Genomic DNA, 22,261 nt, shown 5'->3' on the forward strand with positions numbered 1-22,261 from the left:
AGGCTGAAGGAAATCCAAATTAAGACCTGTACAGTAGAGGGCGCAGCTCAGACAAGAAAGTCCAGCACTCTTAAGCAATAAAAACAAAAATTGAAACACAAATGTGATGTTTATCTAAAGTCATTTTTGCTTATTATGGTTGAATATGGTCAGCAGCAAAGACATTTGTTAATGAAGTGAGATTAAATACAGAAAGTATATTTGTGTTATTTAACATTTAATTAGTGCAGGTTTGAAAATTAAAGGTTAAAAGTAGGTTAAAAGTAATGTGTTACTTTACTAGTTAGTTGGAAAAAGTAATCTGATTACATAACTCGCGTTACTTGTAATGTGTTACCCTCAACACTGACTACAACATCATCATACCTCCACAAAGGCAGATTATCATCAGCAAAGGATGTACATGCTGTGTTTGCATGTGACATGTAATTTTCCATAAACTTCAGAATCCCTCTTTCATTTCCTTTTTTCCTGTTGGACTTTGTACCTGTTCACAGCCTGTTTCATTTGCTTTAGATAGGAAGAACTTGCTTGACACATACAAATCACACAAGAGCGGATGAGTATATGTTTTCGTAGATAAATTGCGGTTTGCTTTGTAAATAAGATCTCTGTATTGCTTTAGTGGATAGTGGTAATCTGAGCAACAACTACATCATAACTCAACCAATCCCCTAATGAAAATAAATGATTTGTAATGTCAGGCATCCTTAAGTAATGTTTGAAATGCTGCGTGCTTCTTTTTAATTCAAGGGGAAATCCACATGACATGCTCTGTGTATGTGTGTATGTGTTGTCGGGAAAACCTCTTCTTGTTATTCAGGTTTCCTCACGCACCTGTGGGTGTGAAAGGGGGAGGAGTTTTAACTTAAACTCCCTTACAATCTCACTCCTTCTCATTTCTCATTTCACTTCTGCTGTGTTTATGCCTGCATTTGAGTTGTTTTTATTGCAGTTAGTTTTTTAGGCATTTGTAAAATCCACTGTGTTTATATGTTTGGCAAAGTGTCTGATTTCAGGATTTCAGCATGACTGAGAGTGTCCTGAACACTCCAGACTTAAAGGATCTAGAGGAAGAAGAACTGTGGGATCTTATTAATGATAACCGCCATGCCATCTCTATCGGCGTCCGTCCCTGTGTTCTCATCCCTTACCTGCGCCAGGCACGTGTCCTCACAAACCTGGATGAGGATGAAATTTTTACCAATCCCCGTATCATCAACCGCTGCATGAGGACCGGTAAGACATTTTGACTTATGGGAATCAGAGGAGAGATGCTTGAAATACTTTTGTCATGTTGAAATACATGACAAAAGTCAATGAAGTATAGCTATAATTTTCATTCTTAGAAAAAAAAAAAAAAAAAAAAAATTAATTAAAAAATATTGGAAATTAAGATATTTTGTTTGTTGATGTATTTTGAAAATTGATGTTTTGTTTTGAATTAGAGTGATGAAGGTGAAAATTAGCAGTTATTGGAAGGTTGGGTGGTTTATCTTTCAGAAATGTGAAAAAGCTTATTGGAAATATAGATAGATACAGACATGTCAGCTGGATCCGAGGTTTTGCAAAATTGCATAGTTTTCAGTTACTACACATGTGAGAACCAATGCAATATTAGAATCAATAATTTCAACGTAAATTTTTTTGAACCCGGAAGAAAATAACAGCATGTGAGTTTGAAATGACGTGTGCGTACATAATTTCCATTTTTGGGTGATCTCTTCCTTTAAAGAATATTTGAAAGTTGATTTAGTGGATTAATGTATCTTATGGTATTTTGATATAATGTCTGAAATGTCAGTCTTTTTCTGCAGGTTATATGCTTGACATGTTGCATATACAGGGTCGTAATGGAGCAATGGCTCTGCTCGAAAGTCTGATGATTCATTACCCAACTCTCTACACACAGATCACTGGCCGCCAGCCCAGCATTGAGCCTTCAGGCTTCAGTGGTCAGTCAGTGCACTTTTATCCTCGTCGGTTTCTGATCATGCATTACAAGCATAAACAAATCCTATGTGTAGTAGTTAAAGCGGGAACCTGTAATGTTTGTGACTTCTAAACTGTCCATTAAACAATGTAACTCTAGTGTCAAATGTGCACAAGTGAATATATTTTCATGTGTGTGTTTGAGAGATGTTTATCACCTTATTTAAGGCTAATTAGTAAAACCTTGCTTCTGTTCTTGCCAGGCCTGATAAATTACACTGAGCTGACAGAGTACCTAGTTAATGCGGTAAGCAGTATGCAGACAGAGCTACAAGTGGCACGTCAAGAGGTTGTGCGGCTGCGAGCTCGATGCTGTGAGCTGGAGGGGAAACTAGAACAGGTCCAACAAAATAATGAAGAGTTCAGACAGATGCAGGAAGAGCACGGACAACTGCGCAGTCATCTAGATGGTGTGCATTTAACACAGCTTCACATCAATGTGGTTAACGTTTCACTAATAAATCATTAACAAACATATACTGTATAATGTCATTTATGTTTATAAGTTTTATAACATTAACTACAGTTAACTATTACATGTAAAATGTAATAATGTTTTTGAATGCAATTAATAAAAGTTCATTTTAAGTGTTAACCTTTTAAAATTGTTACATTTTATTTTGAGAAATTCTGAATTTCTTTGAAATAAAGTGTGCAGTACAATGCTTTCTCAGAATCAGTGTTTCTTTGCCTGTTTGAAGACTATTTAATGTCTGCTTGTCCTCTGTGTAGTTTTAAACAGGAAACTGCTGAAACTGAAGGATGAGAAATGTGATCTCTATGTCAGATATACCACAGTTCTTGAGGAGAAGTCTGCAACCATCATACGCAACAGAGACCTGCAACTGGAGGTAAGGAATCAGATTTTATGTGTTTGTATGTATGCTTTTACTTGGACTTTATTTGCCATTCAGTAAGTTACAATAAACAAATTGTCTCGTTCACGTGCCTGATAGAGAGCAGAATTCCATAAAGAAGTTAATGAGAAAGTAGTTTGTGTGTGAAATATTTTTCAAATACTGTAACCGGTGTTGGTTTCGTACTAGTTCGTACTAGCAAAACATATTAGATCATGTTTACATCATTACTAATGTTAAAATAATCCTGATGTATTTTTTTGTATTTTTTTTTGTTTTGTATCTTTTCTGGTTGACATGAAAAACTTTACATTTGATAATATAAAGATTCCAAAAATACCGGACAATTGTTAAGGCTTGTCTCACGTTAAAAAATGACACACGGTAAGCAACATCATAGTTACACTCTAAAAAACATACATAAAAATAGAGCACAATGTACTGTATAAATTTGACGGAATTTTACGTATTTATTTTTTACAGATGTTTTACCAGTATTTTGAACTTCATTGCGTTGTGTTTTAGGGTTAACGGAAATGTCCGTAAAATTACTGGATGATGTCCGGGTAATAAGCTGCCAGTACTTTTTCTGTTATGCATACTTTCATATAGTAGTTGAGATCAGTTGCCTACTTGGCAGAGAGCCATTAAGAGGACAGAAAGAAAAACTACAGTATAACCAACACAACAAAAACAGGAATGCTGGATTGCTTTACAAATAACATCAGAGCATGATGAAATCTCTTCTCCTCACTTCTTCTCTAGATTTACCAGCTGCAGTGTGAGTTAAGGAAGGCACAGAAAGAGACAGACTTCCAAAGGCAGCGTTCCTTAAAGAATCCCAGTGACACACAGAAGCTTAAAGATGAACTCAACGCTGTACGCGCAAAATTACTGGAGACTGAGATATTCTCCCCGGTGAATAAGAGAATCATTTTATATTAATAAAACAATTCAACATATTTTGGGACTCAATCTTGTCTGGCTGACCTTCACAGTAAATCTGTCTCTTTCTCTTTCAATAGGTACAGCAGGACATCCTTGAGAATGATTTAAAGGAGACAGAAACCAGACGTTCAGAACTTGCCGAGGATGTCAGTAGACTAAGCGAGGAGAATGAACGACTCCAGCAAGAAAAAGAGGAGGTACACTGGTCTCTCCTTAACCTTAATGTTGTTTGTTAGTTTTCAAAATGTTGTACTTTGTATAAAACTTTACCTCTTTAGTTCTGTTTACACTTTTTTTTTCTTTTAAATGTCCATATTTTTGTCACCCTCCCCATGCTCTCCTCTCACCTTTTTTAGCTCATAGAAGAGAAAGGCTATTTAGCCTTGGAGGTGGAGAAGTTGACTGTGGACCGTGAGATGTACCAGCACAGGAGTACACTGTTCCAGAGTCAGCTAGAAGAGGTGCAGTCAGAGAGAGACAAGGTCAGTATCATCAGTGCTCATAATTCAAAAAATCATTAAGTCTTAAATAAGTTTTCAGATTCAACAATGGGTAACACTTTATAATATGTATACAGTGACAAAGCACTTATAAATAATTTGCAAAATATTAGTTTATAATTAATAATAGTTTATAATCTGTAGTTAATACACTAATAGACTATATACAAATAGTGAGTTCTTAATTCATTGTCTCTGTAATTAACAGTGTTATTGTTTAATTAGCTCATATATAAATAGTCAGATAATGTTTTGTAATGTTTTGTTAACAACTTATTAACCATATTAGAAAATGTCATTAATTAAGTGCTTTGAACCAACCTTTACTGGACATTAATTGCATTAGTATTAAGTGTTCCTTAAAATGTTTACAAATACATTAAACACACAAGATTCTTTTTGGGACATTCTGAAATCATGCTGGAAAACATAAATTTTGCACAGACATGTGGAGTCCACTACTGGTAAATGAAAGCTTTCTTATATACTGCTCATGATTTTTTTTTTTTTCAGGCATATTTGTCCCGTGATGAGGCCCAGGCTCAGATTGCACGGAGTCTCGCAGAGAAGGATGTGCTGAGAGGACAACTAATGGAGCTACAGGAAAAGGTTTTCACCATGAAAGCCTGTAGCAGGCAAAGAGAAAGAAGAGAAAAATCCAGGGTAAAATTGAATTTTTTTATTATAAATTCAATACCCAACATACAGTAGCTTACCAGAATGATTTTGCATATTCAGGGCAATTTTCAATATTGTGCTGTCAATTACATCTGTAACCTAATATAACCACACAGGGCTTTATTTTTACTGTTATGTCTCTTGAATGAGTAGGACAGGAAGTTCAGTTGCGAGAGCAGTGAGGGCCCTCCTCCCAGCCCCCCACCCAGAAGACGGCTATGTCGCTTGAAAGCAATCCTTCCTGAGTCTTTCAGCTCATATGAGGTACATTACTGTAAATGTTCTCCTTATCTAAGCCTAGTGTGACTTAACCTGCTTCCCAATTCACTTACTTATGCACTGTTCTATGCCGTTTTGTAGTATAAATACTGTGAGTAGTGTGTTCACACTGAAAATTACAAATACATTTACACTTCAAATGACAAACTTAATGAACCGAAAAAACAAAGTGTGAAATTTTGGACACTTCATGCACTCAACTGTTGCAGCTTTAATTACGCTGTTAGACTCTGATGTTAAATGACAAAATAATCTTATAAAATTCATACACTACACAGATGAGTATAAGTAAATATACATAAGTACATAGTGTATAAGTGCATAGAGTAGTACGTCATTTGGTACTCAATATTAGTCTTAGCCTCAGACAGTCCATGAAGAATATGGAGAAAAATGTGAATTCTACTCACTCTGCATAATAATAATGTGTGTATATTATGCATTCTAAATAGTATGTGAGATTAGAATAAGTTTTACATTTTTGAAGTATGGATCAATGCACAATCTAACAGCTGATATTGCTCACAGCTCATTGGAGGATTTGGTTCAGAACTAAGTACTACAAAAATGGAGAACATATAGAAGGATGTTAACTGTGACAGGCTAGTTTTCGGTGACAGAATACATGTAACTATGCGATAGTGCGCAATATTATGACGTGGTACTATGTCCCAAAACTTGCCTACTCTTCTGCTACACACTTGAAAGCATATATTTTTCCTTCACAACAAGAGTACATACTTTTAGGGTATAAGAAGGTGAATTGGGATGCAGCAAAAACTGTGTTTACAAGATAGTGGACAAGATATTTTAATTATTTTTTGAGAATTAAAATAATCATATGTCAAAGTTTTCAAGGTTAGTGACATCACATCTTGATAATGAAAGATATTCAGAATTATGCTTGATAATTTGCATGCGTTTTAAATTTCCACCCTAGTGTGGTTAATACCCCACCCCTAAACAGCACATATGAACAAAACAACACTACTGGCAAATGAACGCTTTTTTAATTACAGATACTGCTCATGGTTTTTCTTCAGGCATATTTGTCCCATTAAAAAGTTATTTGTGACTTTAGATGTCAGTCTAAGCAACACAGGCATTCCTGGAATGCAGTTTGACAGTGTTAGTGCAAAAAAGTGTGCAAAACATACATTAAAGAACAATAACTATAGATGTAACGCTTTAAAAATGGTTATAATTTAATTTAATGAGGAGTCCGCACTTTATCAAGCTCTTTTTTCCATCTAATGATTAGCCAGTAAAAATCCATCCGACTTTAAAAATGCTTTATATAAACAGAACTTAATTGTCAGTTGGTGTGGATGCTAATATGGTTATTATATTTATCATTCTTGGTGTGAATGGGCCTTTACACTTACAGTTCATTTGGGTCAACTGTACATCCACTGTTAGTAATAATAACTTGGTTTGCATTTGGTAATGTAAGAATGGGCCCTGAAGAAGGAAAAAGCATTGTTCTGTCTGATGGCATTAGGTAGGAAAAATAGAGCTTTTTTTTGAAGGTGTGTGTGTGTTTGTGTGTGTGTGTGTGTGTGTGTGTGTGTGTGTGTGTGTGTGTGTGAATCAATCTTTTACAGTTCAATGATGAAGTAATCAACAGTATCAGTTCCAATCAAGTGGAGCCCCCCTGTTCTGAATCTCTCCGTAGACGAGAGTTACACTTTCCCTCCAGAAGTGACATGGAAGACATTTACAGGTGAGCTGCTCATCTGGTCCGTAGCAGTGAACTGTACAACTGTGAAAGTAACAGTTTGGTTTAGAGTTTTTCAGCTTACATTAAGTATTGAGTTATTATTTTTAATTGACTTTTTAAAATGGTTGAGTAGTTGCCCATTGAGAATTATTACGTCACTGCAATCATTTAACTTGATAATTGTATTATCTAATTTACATGAAGAAGAGGACCACTTTTAAACCCATTTACATACTTTCATTACATAAATGAATCCAAACCCCATTGCTTTAAAGTGCTTAAATTGTCTGGATTCAGTCAGATTTACTGCATAGAAAGTGCTGTTTGTATGTCAATGCATGTGGAACTTGCATCAAGCCCAGCAAACAGTTGGTGTTGTAGGGTGATTTACGCAGACTGTATGAGTGTTATAACCTGTTCATATGGTCATCAAAATGAATTGGTATTGCTTACACCCTGTTTTTGCATCTGGTGGGAAACAGGACTGAGGGCACATTTTCTTTTTTCTTTTAAAATCTTTATTGTTTGTATGTCTTCCACAGTATAATTGAACCATCCATTAGTGTTTCCTGTTTCCTTGATTCTATGATCTTAATGTTACATTGTATGTGCCCATGACTCAGACACACTATCATAAAACTTACTCATAAATCGACACTGTTTCCGTATGTACATTCACCTTGTGGTGGAGATAAAGATGTTGTGTAGTAGGCCTATCTAAAAATAACTTCAGACCTCAGAGAGAGGAAGTTTGCATGCGGATTATCTAGAGAACTGGTATTCAAAATAATTAAAAAACACGACTCTCTTTGTTTCATTTTCAGCAGTCAGGAGCTGACCGATGACTCTTCTGATTATGTGGTCATTCCTAAAGGTACTGTTACTTCCTCCTACATTACATCGTGGTTACCCAAACAAGCTAAAATGTAAATTTTCCACAAATGTTTATGCTTTCACTTAGTTACATACAGTTCCCCAAAAATACACTTAAAACATGTTTGCATTAGCTACATCACAAAAAATCAAACCAAGTACAATTTATTTTTGAAGAGCAAGCTCACTTTTCTGGCAAAACATTTGTTAGGAATAAGATAATTAAACAATAATATTCAAAATTAAGGCAAAAGTATTGTAACACTTTCTGGTTGCCAAATAGTTCACAGGATGAAAAACACCTCTGATAAGGCTCAACCCCTTCATCAACAAACACAAAATTTCCTATTAAATCAAAATTTACTAAAAATGTCTTTATGCTGCAGTATAACAGCATATTTGTTTACATTAGTTTCTGTTTTTAAACTTGATTTTCTTAATGAGTAATTCAATGGAATACTTTTACTGAGCTTCATGACATACTTCCATTACATACTTTGAAAAATCTTCTTCTGAATGATAAGTGGCAATGGCAGAAACTATGAGTCATTTTATTTGAATGTATGTAATGGAAATATGTCATGAAGTATTCCATTTAATTACTCATTAAGAAAATCAAGTTTACATTTTCATGTTCACAGTGTGAATATTTTCAGAGAAAGGAGAGGAAATATTCTAAGAATTACCATGTATAATCGTCTTCAAAATACAGGATTTTTTTTTTTTTTTATTATTATTATTTTTAAAGCTTTAATTTAAGCTTTGGTTTAAAAGCCTAAATTCAAATCTTTCCATTTATACTACTTCATACATCCACTAAAAATGATCTTGGGACCAGTAAGTTGCAAAAATGGCTCACCAAAGGGTAGTTAGTTCTAAGAACAGCTCTAGCACTATTTGTCAGCAAAATACATTTGCTTTGATATTTTGCTATGTAATGCAATGACATTCAGATATTTGTGGCTTAAATGTCTAACAGTGTCCAAATACTTTTTAGGGACACTCTGCAATTAGAATGAATTATAATACACCCCTTTTTGATCTCCATTTTGATAGGAAATCATTTGAACAAGTCAATATCACCCACATCACTTCACAAGAGGAGCCCTACTGGCAGGTAAAATAAAAGCTTAAACATAATAATCACATCTATTTATTTGAAATGGTCACACTGCAAAAAAAAAAAAAAAAAGAGCATGTCATTTTGTATAAATCTAGCGTCTCAAGAGCATCAGCTCCCCCCTTCCTAATGCGCTCCAGACCTCAGGCCCTGCGTGTCACTGGTCGCGTACTCACTGTGATTTTCCAGGGAGAAATGTTATTGAACCAACTACAGGTCATCGGGGGTAATAAGACCGGTGTGTTCGTGCATCATGTGACCGAAGGATCATCTGCTCATAACAGTGGCATTAGCCCTGGAACTCAGATACTTCAGGTAAGAGCGTCTGTAGTCTGAACACTAAAATTTTTATTTGAGGAACATTTTATAATTCCCACCACTTAGGCCTGGTTCCACAAACAGAGCTTAGATTAAACCAGGATTAGAGCTTAGTTCAATTAGGTTATTTAAGTAGCTTTTATAAACATACCTTGGAAAAAAAAACATTGCTGGTGTGCATCTTGAGACAAAACAATCGCACTTACATATTTTAAGATATGTCATTGCAAGTTGCTTTCAGTTAAGACTGCTCAGACATGCATTTTAATCTGGGACTAGGATTAAGCCTTGTCTGTGAAATGGGGGAGTAAAGTTTTAGAAAACAGCTGTTCATTTTGCTTTCATTTAAACACAAAACCATTAGTTAGTCTTAAGCTAAAGTGTCCATTACTATCCAAAACTTTTGAAAAATCTAGTCTAACTTGATAGTGAAGAAATTTCCTCTGAAAAAAAAAAAAAAAAACCAAAGTGGTAGGAGACATGGAGAGAATTCAGTGATGAAAGCAGTGGCAGGTCTCTCCTGATTATTTCAAAGATAAGATGCACCGACAGAAAACAAAAAGCTCTCATTTTCTCTTTCTCTTTGAATAAGGAAAGATAACAGATATATACAGTATCTCACAAAAGTGAGTACACCCCTCACATTTCAGCAACCATTTTATTATATGTTCTCAAGGGACAATACTATAGAAATGAAAATTGGATATACTTTAGAGTAGACAATGTGCAGCTTGTATAGCAGTGCAGATTTACTGTCCTCTAAAAATAACTCAACATACAGCCATTATTGTCTAAATAACTGGCAACAAAAGTGAGTACACCCTAAGTGAACATGTCAAAACTATGTCCAAAGTGTCAATATTTTGTGTGAGCACCATTGATATTTAACACTGCCTTAATCCTCCTGGGCATGGAATTTACCAGAGCTGCACAGGTTGTTGCTGGGATCCTCTTCCACTTCTCCATAATGACATCACAGAGCTGCTGGATGTTAGACACATGGCGATTCTCCACCTTTCGCTTGAGGATGCCCCACAGGTGCTCAATAGGGTTCAGGTCAGGAGGGCATCATGTTCTGCTTCAGAATGTCACAGTACATGTTGAAATCCATGTTTCCCTCAATGAAGCGCAGCTCCCCAGTACCAGTAGCACTCATGCAGCCCCAGACCATGATGCTACCACCACCATGCTTGACTGTAGGCAAGACACAATCTTCTTGGTATTCCTCACCAGGGCGTCGCCACACATGCTGGACACCATCTGAGACAAACAAGTTTATCTTAGTCTCATCAGACCACAGGACATGGTTCCAGTAATTCATGCACTTGGACAGGTTGGCTTCAGCATACTGTTTGCGTGCTTTCTTGTGAGCCAGGTTCAGAAGAGGCTTCCTTCTGGGACGACGTCCATGCAAACCAACTTGTTGCAGTGTGCGGCGTATGGTCTGAACACTGACAAGCTGACCTTCTGCTTCTGCAACCTCTAAAGCAATGCTGGCAGCACTCATGCATCTGTTTTTTGAAGCCAGCTTCTGCACCTGACCCACAGCACAAGGTCTCAACTTCTTTGATTCAACTTCTTTGGCCTGTTCCGAGTGGAACCTATCTTGGAAAACCTCTCTCTATGACCCTGGCCACTGTGCTGTAACTCAGTTTCATGGTGTTACCGATCTTATAGCCTAGGCCATCTTTGTGGAGAGCAACAATTCTAATTCTCAAATCCTCAGAGAGTTCTTTGCCATGAGGTGCCATGTTGAACATCCAGTGATCAGTATGATAGAATTGTACTCAAAGCACCAAATTTTAACTGCTCTAATATTTTGACAATAATGGCTGTATGTTAAGTTATTTTCAGAGGACAGTAAATCTATACTGCTATACAAGCAGCACATTGACTACTCTAAAATATATCCAAATTTCATTTCTATAGTATTGTCCTTTAAGAAGATATACTAAAATGGTTGCTGAAATGTGAGGGGTGTACTAACTTTTGTGAGATACTGTATATTTTTTAATCCCTGGACAGATATTCAGGGTTTTTTTTTAGCTACAGTTACATGGAGTGGGAACTAATCAAAGCCAAAATTGTGCATTTGTAGCTAAAATATGAGCAGGAGCAGAGAGCTGTACAAATGGTTCTGGAAGACACCACTATGGAGGAGGCCCTGTGGGCCCTGGGGCAGGTCCAGGGACCATGCCACATTACACTGAGACCCAGCCAAGATGGTAAGAGTAAAAAAAATGCAATATATTTAATTATGTATTTTAAAGCAACCACTTATGTACTTTAGAGAAAGTTAGAGTAATGTATGGTGCTGGCAATGGTAAAGTCATGGGTTTGATTCCATGAACTGATGAAATGTATACTTTGAATGACGCAAGAGCAATGTCTGATTCATGAACGAGTTGGTTCTTTCCAGTGAACATGATGAATTGGTTCACAAATCACACTAAACAATTCATTTGTGAATCGGACTGATCCAATTGCAACTGTTCTCGAGTCAACAACTCACTGGTTCAATGATCTGCTCAAAATGAGTCAAGAAACGGGATATCGTCAGAGCTTGAACATGACAGAAATTTCTAACGCCAAATTTTATTATGGATTATTGTAAATGAAAATCATATTTAGGTCATGACTATCAGTTATTTGTGATTAAATCTGCTGTAGAAGTGCGAGCTGTTTAAGCCCATTGAAATGCTTAAATGTGGTCTTGTCCGCATGTGTTTCACCACCTGTACAGCGAATTTAGGTAAAATAAAGCAAATTAAATATCCATGCATCTTCCCCACTGCTGTTTGCATGGTGTTCATCTTAAAATGTTAATACATTTTTGCCCCATGTGACGTCTATACATTTTGAGTTTTTCACATGCAGACAACAGCGTTGACAAAACGATCCCCATTCACACAGATCTGCGAAAACTATTAAAACGCTGTATCATAAATTCCAGTAGTTGGCGTTGTCACTTTGTAAAGAAAAACTATACACCTATAGACTGAACACCTAATACGCATGCGCATAATGTTTTCACAAATTTGTGTTTTTGTAGTTTACATAGAGACGATAACAGTATCGTTTTCAAAAACTTGCACTTTGAAACACGTTTTCAAAGGTTTGCGTTTTCAAACACCATTGTCGTGTAAATGAATGACCAAAACATATAAAAACTGTGTCGTATAAATGGCCCCTAAGATTGGTTCTCCCTGTGCTCGTTTGCCTGTGCTTCCTTGGTTGGTAATTAGTTCTACACCTGTTCTGTTTTCTGTTCATTACTCTCCCTGTGTATTTAAACCCTTAGTTTGCCTCTGTTCTTTGTCTTCTGGTAGCATGAAGTTTTAAGTGTGTAGTGCTTCTGCATTCCTAGTGTTTATTACAAGTTAGTTTGTTCGTAAAGCTTCTTTCTCTGTGGATTTCCCTACCGCTAACCCCTGTCATTTTAATTTTTTAATAGTGTATAATTCCAAGTTTTGGTTATAAAGTCAAATGTTTGCTTATTTTTCAGATCAATATGTTTTATCATATTGATCATTATCATTTATCAATTTTTCAATTTATCATTTATCATTATCAATATCATTTACTCACTCTCAAGTTGTTCCAAACCTGTATGAATTTCTTTCTTCTGCTGAACCCAAATTAAAATATTTTGAAGAATATGGGTAACCAAACACCTGATAGGCCCCATTTGACTTCCATAGTATGGGGAAAAAAAATACTATACAAAGTCAATGGTGCCCCACAACTGTTTGGTTACAAACATTCTTCAAAATATCTTCTTTTGTGATCATACCAGAACTTTTGTACATTTATTGTAAATAAAACTTTAAACTATTCAATGCCACTGAAAGCCAAAGTAACACATTTAAGAGGAAAGAAAATTAAAAAAAATTATAATGTTTAATCTTGATTTGTGATGGCTTATTTAATGTAACATGTAAATAGTCAAGATAGCTATTTAAGGTAAACCAGAATAATGATCTGCTGATTTTCTTCTAGCCTACGAGAACCTTCTACAGCAGCTAAAAAATGGTGAAGTCATGTCGGGTGATTCCTTCTACATCCGTGTTAATATGACGTTGCCGGGGGATGTAGCAGGAACTCTGCCGGTCAAGTGTAATGATATTGTCCATGTTACAAACACTCACCATTCCAACGATGGCTTCTGGTGGGCCAGTCATGTGCACCCTTGTCACCTGGAAGACCTGCACAGTGGGGCTCTACCCAACTACTACAGGTAGTAAAAGAAGTTTTATTTGTAGCAGAACTTACATCTTGGCATGTTTTTTTTTTTTTTTTACATTGTAAAATGTACCCAGTCAATCTAAAAGATTATGGTCAGTAAGACTTTTCTTTTCTTTTCTTTTCTTTTCTTTTCTTTTCTTTTCTTTTCTTTTCTTTTCTTTTCTTTTGTAAGAAATTAATACCATTATTCAGAAAGGACATTAAATTGATTAAAAGTGACAGTAAAGACATTTATAATGTTACAAAATATTTCTATTTCAAATAAATGGTGTTCTTTTGAGCTGTCAATTCATCAAAGAATCTTGAGGGTAAAAAAAAAAAGTATTATAGTTTCTACAATAATATTAAGCAACTGTTTTGCAACTGATAATAACAAGAAATGTTTTGACCACCAAAGCATATTCAAATGATTTCTGAAGGATCATGTGACACTCAGTAATGGCTGCTGAGAATACGGCTTCGCCATCACAGGAATAAATTACATTTTAAAATATAATAAAATATATAAAATATTTTACAGTTATTTTAAATTGTAATAATATTTCACACTAATACTGTTACTTTATACACACACACTCACATGTTATCTTTGCTCATTTTTTAGAGCACAGAGGCTGTTAATAAGTGCTATAGAGGATATGACTTACCCTTGCAAAACACTCAGAAAGGTGAGTGTCCATCAATAAATTCACACAGTCCAAATAGTCATTGCATAATTTTTTTCCTCTTTCTTTAACTTTCTAAGTCAGTGTGATTTGTGTACTTTTAGAATATACTAACATAGTTCACAGGCAATTTTGCTCATTGTTGAGACAATTACAGTTAATGGAATGCTGCACAATGCTTAACTGAACTATAAAACAATTGTCTTTGCTGACCTGTTGACATGATGGATTTAAAGGTTAGTCACAATTCATGTCATAGGTTAGTCATAGTCCATGTTTCAGATAAATAGTTGTGAAATATCTAACAAATTGTTGTATAGATTTGTATCGCCATAGTATGGAATTACGGAAATGCTCACCAAAATACTGAACTCTGGGTGTGATATGAAGATCTTTGTTGAGTGAATAATAATGCATAACTTATAACTCTGAAACTAGCCATAGATAGAAAACAATCAAACTAATTAAAGAAAAATGAGTCATGCATTCTTGCCATTAACCTTTTCATTGTCCTGTTGTTAAGAGAGACAGACATGCACAAAATGACTTGCAATGTTAGATTCTGTTGAGATGTGTCATGAAAAAGCATTGTTAGCACAGATTGGTAGAATCTTTTACATTTGTCCTCAGTACTTGTTTTCTGTTGGCAGGAGAGAACTGCAGCTAATGGGAAGCAGAGAGAGGTGAGGATTGTCAGCACCTGTCAACAGAACAGAAACCCTCTGTGGGTCAGTGTGGAAGACGACAACACTACAGCACTGGACAGTTAGTACAAGACAAATGCATTCAGCTGTTTTAATTCTAGGCATGGGAAACATAAGGAATTTCTGATTCACAATAGTTCCATTAACAATTCTTTTAGTACTTTTGAGGAGTGAAAGTACTTTTGAGTTCTTTCGAACAGTGAGACAATTTCAATATTTCTTTTTTTTTTTTTTTTTTTAATCAAAACACTTCTTGCAAAAGGTTTTTACATGGTCTTCTTAATTACCAGACATTCACAGACGTTTTGGAGGCTGCATTAATGCAACACTAAACAAACAATTTGGAAATAAATTTTATTTATTTTAGTAAAATGCTACTGACAAAACACTAAAAATGATGACAACTACACATTGTCATATGTACAACTACAAAGTAACTACACTGATTTAAGTCTCAGAAAGAGATGAGATGATGAAAATACTGTCATTAATTACTCACCCTCATGTCGACTTTCGTTCATCTTCGGAAGACAAATTCGTTTGCCTATAGGCACTGTATATATATATATATATATATATATATATATATATATACAGTGAAACCAAAAATTATTCAGACATTTTTGATATTTTTGATATATTTTTACTAGTGGGTACAGGACACTATAGTTCATTTATGTAAGTGAGAATAGCAAAATAAAGTAAACTGTGACATATTATACCCAAAAATTCTTCATACAGTGGACTACCAGTAAAATTGATAAAAATTTGGAACCAAAAATTATTCAGACACTTTGACCTGACCATGTTTTGCTTAGGTGTCTGAATACATTTTGGTTTGACTGTATGTATATATATATATATATATATATATATATATATATATTGTACAGTGCCTATAGAAAATCATCACACCCCTTTTAATATGTTTTAGTTCTGAATAAAAACATATTAAATCTTATTCATAACACATGTGTGCAAGTGAGAAATGCTATTAACTTTGAAACCTTCAATCAATTAATCAGTGTCAGGCAATTTTTTTGTTTTGATCTTAAGTGTCAAGTAAATCTTTCTTTTCTGTAGGTTATGGCTGTGTGCCCAGCAGATGTGTGACTCTGATGCCCTACACCCTAGTCACACCTCAGTTCCCTCCCATCTGTCGCCCAGTCCTCCTCCTTCCCACAATCTTTGGCCATGTCTTGCACAAACGGTTGGCAGAACAGGAAGGTTATCAGCTCTGTGAGCCAGGTAAAAAAAAAAAAAAATCAGTAAAGATACCATACAGAAAACTCTCCTATTACAGTGAGAAATTCAGGCTTGAGTCGCGGTATCAACAGGGTTTTCTCCCTCTTTACAGCATGAAGAGGCTACACTATATATAATGGTGATGAAAGAAAAAACAAACAGAAAAAACAAGTACTTTATTCTAAAAAGAAAAATTATTATATACTTATCTATTATAATTATACATTATAATAATAAGTCCTGGCATTAATGTAAATTAAGAAATTAAGACTGAGGTGATGTAAATTTATGTAAATTGTCCCACGATATATGGCCATCTCTGGTTCTTTCTGTCTGGCTTTAATTTCCCCTCTGTATAGTCTTATTTATCTGCATTGTTCTCTGGCTGCTACCTCTTTTTCTCACTTCTGTCATCTGTCTCTTATATTTAGAATTGCTGATGGCAAGTGAGCATGCCGTACAAATGCAGAAGGGGGAGATTCTTGAAGAATGTGACTCGAAAACACACCGTTGCTATACACTGCAGGGAGTGGAGAAAATCATGAAACGGGTGTGTCATAAAACATTGCTATCATATTACTAACAGCCTGCTCAACAGGATTCAGATAACCATTTTATTTAGAGTTCAAATAAAATATGAAAATCTGATTTTACAACAATACAGTACAATAATAAGATTTACAATAATTCATTAGAAAGAGAAAGCCTACAAAAATGTTTTGTAAAAAATTAAGGTCAGAGGTGAAACTTTATTTTGAGAAAGATTAGACAGACAGACAGGCAGACAGACATCATATGACATCACAATTTTGACAATTTGTTCATATTGATATAAATTAATATTCAATTCATTGTAGTAAATTTTTTAACAAATTTTAATGACAAAAAAAGTCCACATTTTGCACCCAACGCTGATTCCAGTGAGACCATTTTATATGACAGAGTTTGAGGCTCTGAAAGTGACCTGTATTTAAAATAGATATAGTTACCTACAGTATAGGTAAAACATATAAGCCATATATTAGACCATGTGTGTGTCCACAAAAGTATGGTCATATAATGCTTTCCTGTTTGATATCCATTGTATAGGGCACTCACTGTGTGTTACCGCTGGGTTTGGACTGTGTGCGTCGTCTCCATCGTGCTGAAATCTTCCCCATTATTGTCTACATCATGTCTACGGAGAGAGCTCTCCGCAGATTGAGGTATTATAATTTTCTCTGTGTCTCTAAGAGCGTTATCAAATCCATTTACACATTCTAAAGCGTTTGATATAAAGGTTCTGATTTTTAAGACGAAAAATTTTGTTTTGGGAGCATTACGAATGCTGTATTCGTCTATTCTGTCATTGTTTCCTAGACACAAACTACGGCAGAGCTCTGTGACTGAGTCTCAGGTGCTGGAGTGTTCCTGCAATGAGGAGCCCCTTCTGGATAAACTGCCCTGCCTTTACCGAAGCATTCCACCAGAGAGCTGGCATGACAGTGCCACCCTAGTGGACACTGTGAAAACTGTGGTGAGAGAGGAGCAGAATAAGATTGTGTGGGTTGAGGCAGATCCCTGGTGAGGGACTAATGGGAGTGAGGGCGTAAAGTCAAATTTCCCTTACCACAGGCAGCTAATTATTAGTATTAAGGTAAATTTATAATTCTGCATCAAACCTATGCTGTAGACCCTGTGTAGCCATGGTGGTTACGATGTAGCCTGATGTGCATCTTTCTAGAAATTCTGTGAATGGTCAGCCTTATAAACAGAGAACTTCCCCCAGGATGATTTAAAAAATCTGCAACAATATCATTAATAGCATAATTAATAGAGAATCCCACTAAACACTTACAGTTTTTTTTTTTTTTTACAATTGCTAGGACACATTTCTTAGTACATAGGTTACTTTTTCAAAACTCTTCACACAGTTCTCCTTACCTTCAGCTTGGCACAGCAGTTAATTTCACATCCAAAATTCACTATAACCACCAAAACAGTTCATGCATGTCACAAATCAAGTCAGTGTTCCATCCATAACACTAGCAAAGGTTGTCACCCAACAAACACGCTTTGTCACTCAAAAAAAAAAAAAAATAAATAAATAAATAAATAAATAAATAAATAAAAAATTAAAAATAAATAAATAAAAATGACCTAAAAAAACACTAACAATTGGTATTATTTTATAATGTTTTCTTTTGTAAAACTTTCCTCACAAAACAAGAATGACAAATCTCTACTGCTTAGAATTTATTACAGAATATGTTGCATGGTCCATGTTTAATTATTCATAAGTTGTCCTCTTTTGTATAGGTGTTAATGAAACTGAAAGACTAACACTTGTGTAGGTGTTCAACAACATCTAATTCTTTTGATAGCATTTCATTTTTTAGATTTGGAATATATTACAATATGGTATTACTGTGCAAATGTAGCAAAATGTTGTCTTATTCAATTTTGTTTTGTTACACTTTTTGAAAAAAGTAAAAATGTAGTGTTGGTAGTGGTTGTGTTTAAGTGAGAAAAGAATTTATGCAGTTTTAAAGATGATAATGATAAATGATCCACATTTTAGCCTACATAGACTGCTGTTGTGCTCAACGTATGAAGAGTTTTGGAAAAAAATCCCTAAGTATTGAGAAATGGATCTCAGCGATTAAAAAACTGTAATAACCACCGCTTAGAGGCTATACCACAGGTCCAATGCAGAAGTATAATGGGCCATTTAGTTAGAGATATACTAAAAAGCACATTCTGTGCGTTTAGAGCAAAAAATGGAGGTCTGCTACAGAGCTAAAGGAAATAACAGGCGAAGTGTTGCCTTATTTGAGATTTATAAACCATGCGTTTAGTGCGATAATCAAACAACACTAGTGTTTAAAAGTTTTTTTTTTTTTTTATTAATACTTTTATTCAGTAAGGACACATTAAATTAATGATAAGTAAAGACATACATTGTTAAAAAAAAAAAAAAAAAAAAAAAAATCAGTTTCAAATAAATGCTGTTCTTTTGTATCAAGGTTTCCACAAAAATAGTAAGCAGAGCAGCTTTTTTCATCATTAATAGTGAAATGTTACTTAAAGGGTTAGTTCACCCAAAAATAAAATTTCTATCATTACGTACTCATCCTCATGTCGCCCCAAACCTGTAAAACTGTTCATCTTCGTTCATCACATGCATCGTGCTGCTCACGTGTACAGCATCAGCCAAAACTGAGATGCCGTTTGGACGTAAACACGGAAGCCTGCACTGCGTTCACTACGTTAACTGCGTATGACAACAGTTCAAATTGTTAAATAAAGTCATTATTTTTTGTGCACAAAAAGTATTCTTGCCACTTCATAACCACTGAATCACTGTAGTCTCAGACTTTTTTAACAATGTCTTTAATACCTTTCTGGACCTCAAAAGGTGCAATGACATTACTGCCTATGTGTGGTTCAGATACCCTTGGATTTCATCAAAAATATTTTAATTTGTGTTCCGAAGATGAACGAAGGTCTTACGGGTTTGGGACGACATGAGGGTGAGTTTTGGGTGAACTAACCCTTTAAGTATCAAATCAACATATCAGAATGATTTCTGAACAATCATTTGACTAGAGTAATGGCTGCTTTGCCTTCACAGAAATAAATTCGATTTTAAAATATATTAAAATAGAAAACATTTATTTTATATTATAATATTATTTTACAATAATACTGTTTTTACTGTATTTTTGATCAAATAAAGGGTGAGCATAAGAGACTTTTGAATGGTTGTGTGCAGTATATGAAAAAAGTAATGCTACAACCTTAGATTTTAGTACATTTGTCCGTTTTAGGCATTTTTTCCTGTGCTGAACCCTGAGGGTTCCATGATATCATTCAGTATACATACCAGAACTTAAAGTAAAATATTTTTCTAAATATTTAAGTATTGTTTAGGAACGGGTATATAAGGTGCTTTATTGGGACATGATGGTAAGGTGCATGCTATGCTTTATAATTTCTGTAACTAAGTCTGCTCTTACTGTTCCACTATTTTGAATGTTCTGTGCATGAATAAAAAAAAAAAAGCATTTAAACATTTACACTGAAGGAAGCTGTAAATCATATCCACTGAGGGATATTTAAATAATTTAAATAAGATAACATGTTCGCAATGGCAAAATGGATTAATATTTAATGAGATTTCACAGTGACTATCTGGGTGTAAAAACATGTGGACTTCCGTTTACAGTGAGCCAGTTACTTAATAAGTTACTTTCAATAGCACTAGCGCAAACTTCAGTGTTGATACTATACTTAATAGTGCTGTTTACCTCAGGTTCACAAATAGACTTCTTTGTTCAACTTAAGAAAAATGCAAACTAGACGTCATTACTGCACAGAAATCTGAAGAATGAGGATATAGAGCATTTCCCCTCAAGCCTTGTATCTAATCTCACTACCCTATGCATTCCACCAGACCAAACTGTCTGTCATACATTTGGAATGTTTTTACTTAAACAAAATGCTTTACTTTTCAGTTTGAAAACAGACAGTTTAAAACTGAGATTGAATAACTATTGTATAGTGAATTATAGACAATACACATTACAATGTAAATGTTGTCTTTTATTGTATACTGTATTTCCTTTAAAATTCTATGACATTTGTTTCACCATTTGTATACTATTATTGTATACTATATTTGTATTATATTATAGAGTATATCTCTTGATTATGTAATCCTTTTTATTTTTCTTCTCTATTGATGTGTAGGCCAGCTTAACTACACCAAATAAACTCTTTTTTATCAATAAATGGATGAACAGAATTGTGCTTTCTGAACACAAAAAAACCCTGTCCAGCAGCAACATGTCCAACATGTCCTTCACCACAAATGTGTTTTCCCATAACGTGAGAGATGTTAGTTGGCATTTTAACAATGTAAACAAGAAGAACAATAATAATTATCAGAAGAGGACTTACAAAGCCGACAAAAGTGCTTTATGAAAATCAAGGTCAGAGGTGAGACTTTATCTTAGATTAGAGAGAGAGAGAGAGAGAGAGAGAGACAGACGGACTGACAGATCGATTGATTTCTACTTCCACTTCTTTTCAACCACGAGAGGGAGCCAAAGAGCAGTGGAAAAATAAAAGGGAGTGGTTGCTGGGAGAATAATAATATACGGTGTTCTGGAGAAAGGAAAATAGATGTGGAGACTCATTTTAATACACAAGCGATGGCTCCTAGTTTATGTATAAATAATTTTGCTGGAGTAGTCGTGTTGTTTTCGTGTTGGTTTGTACTGTTGCTTTGGATTTTCTATTTCTGTAAAGATAATACTAAGCCAAATCAATGCACATGCCTTTCTGCTGTTGACTTCAGTATTGTACAGCAGTTCACCAAATCAATTTCCTCACTGAGGCTGATTTTTTTTTCTTGGTTCCACTGGGGTTCTGGAACCCCTCTGGTTGCCAGGAAACGGCCCGAGTGATTTGTTGTGTGTATTAGAGTATATTTGAGATGGTGACAAACCTTCTCAGTACATGCAGCCAAACCACTGCTTTTGGGATTAGAGAGAAGAGCTGACAGATATGATTTGTGTTGTGGAACACATGTACTAATGCTCAAATGCACATGCGTGCAGTAGGCTACCTTCCTCATGGCAGTTAAACACTCAGATTTGTTCTTGTCTGTTTCGTGACTCTGGTTTGACTTGTTGCGGTTTGACCTTTTACATTCTGACAAGGATGCAGTTTTATTACAGTGAAGATGACGTTCACAAACCTTGTTACGACCTCACTCTAAGACCTGCCATTTATGAGTGCTGTGCAGTTCATCATTTATAGTAATATTTACATTCTGTTTTCAAAACATATTTATGTTCTGTTTTCCCAAAAAAATTGTCTCAAGCCCATCAAGCCAACATTTTTAAACAGTTTTTTCAAACCATGATGTTTGTGATTGGGTTATCAAACACCTCAGCACCTCTTGGTGCTTCTATTCTAGAAAACACAGTAACATGGACAGGATCCGAGGTTAATGTTCACACCGTCAGTTGGCATTATAGCTTTGAACTCTGGCTGACCATTCTTATATTGTCTAAGACCAGCCAGTTTTCATTGACTTTTTAAAGTAGAGAAATAGATGTAAAAAGTTTA

General features: G+C 35.1%; 1 protein-coding gene across 1 annotated transcript; it reads left to right on the forward strand.

Moving 5' to 3' along the window:
* Nucleotides 1-525: 525 nt before the first annotated feature.
* On the forward strand, nt 526-20,894 carry card14 (caspase recruitment domain family, member 14). The gene is made up of 21 exons (XM_051898087.1): nt 526-1,239; nt 1,818-1,955; nt 2,196-2,402; nt 2,725-2,843; nt 3,615-3,767; nt 3,875-3,994; nt 4,154-4,279; nt 4,811-4,960; nt 5,129-5,239; nt 6,859-6,977; nt 7,799-7,848; nt 8,904-8,964; nt 9,066-9,282; nt 11,384-11,510; nt 13,285-13,522; nt 14,135-14,198; nt 14,846-14,960; nt 15,983-16,147; nt 16,576-16,694; nt 17,234-17,349; nt 17,504-20,894. Exons 1-21 carry the CDS (start codon nt 1,029-1,031, stop codon nt 17,709-17,711), a joined length of 2,934 nt encoding a protein of 977 aa, XP_051754047.1. The 5' UTR covers nt 526-1,028; the 3' UTR covers nt 17,712-20,894.
* Nucleotides 20,895-22,261: the final 1,367 nt, after the last annotated feature.

The sequence above is a fragment of the Ctenopharyngodon idella genome, chromosome 6 (assembly GCF_019924925.1).
Source record: "Ctenopharyngodon idella isolate HZGC_01 chromosome 6, HZGC01, whole genome shotgun sequence".
Classification (NCBI taxonomy): domain Eukaryota; kingdom Metazoa; phylum Chordata; class Actinopteri; order Cypriniformes; family Xenocyprididae; genus Ctenopharyngodon; species Ctenopharyngodon idella.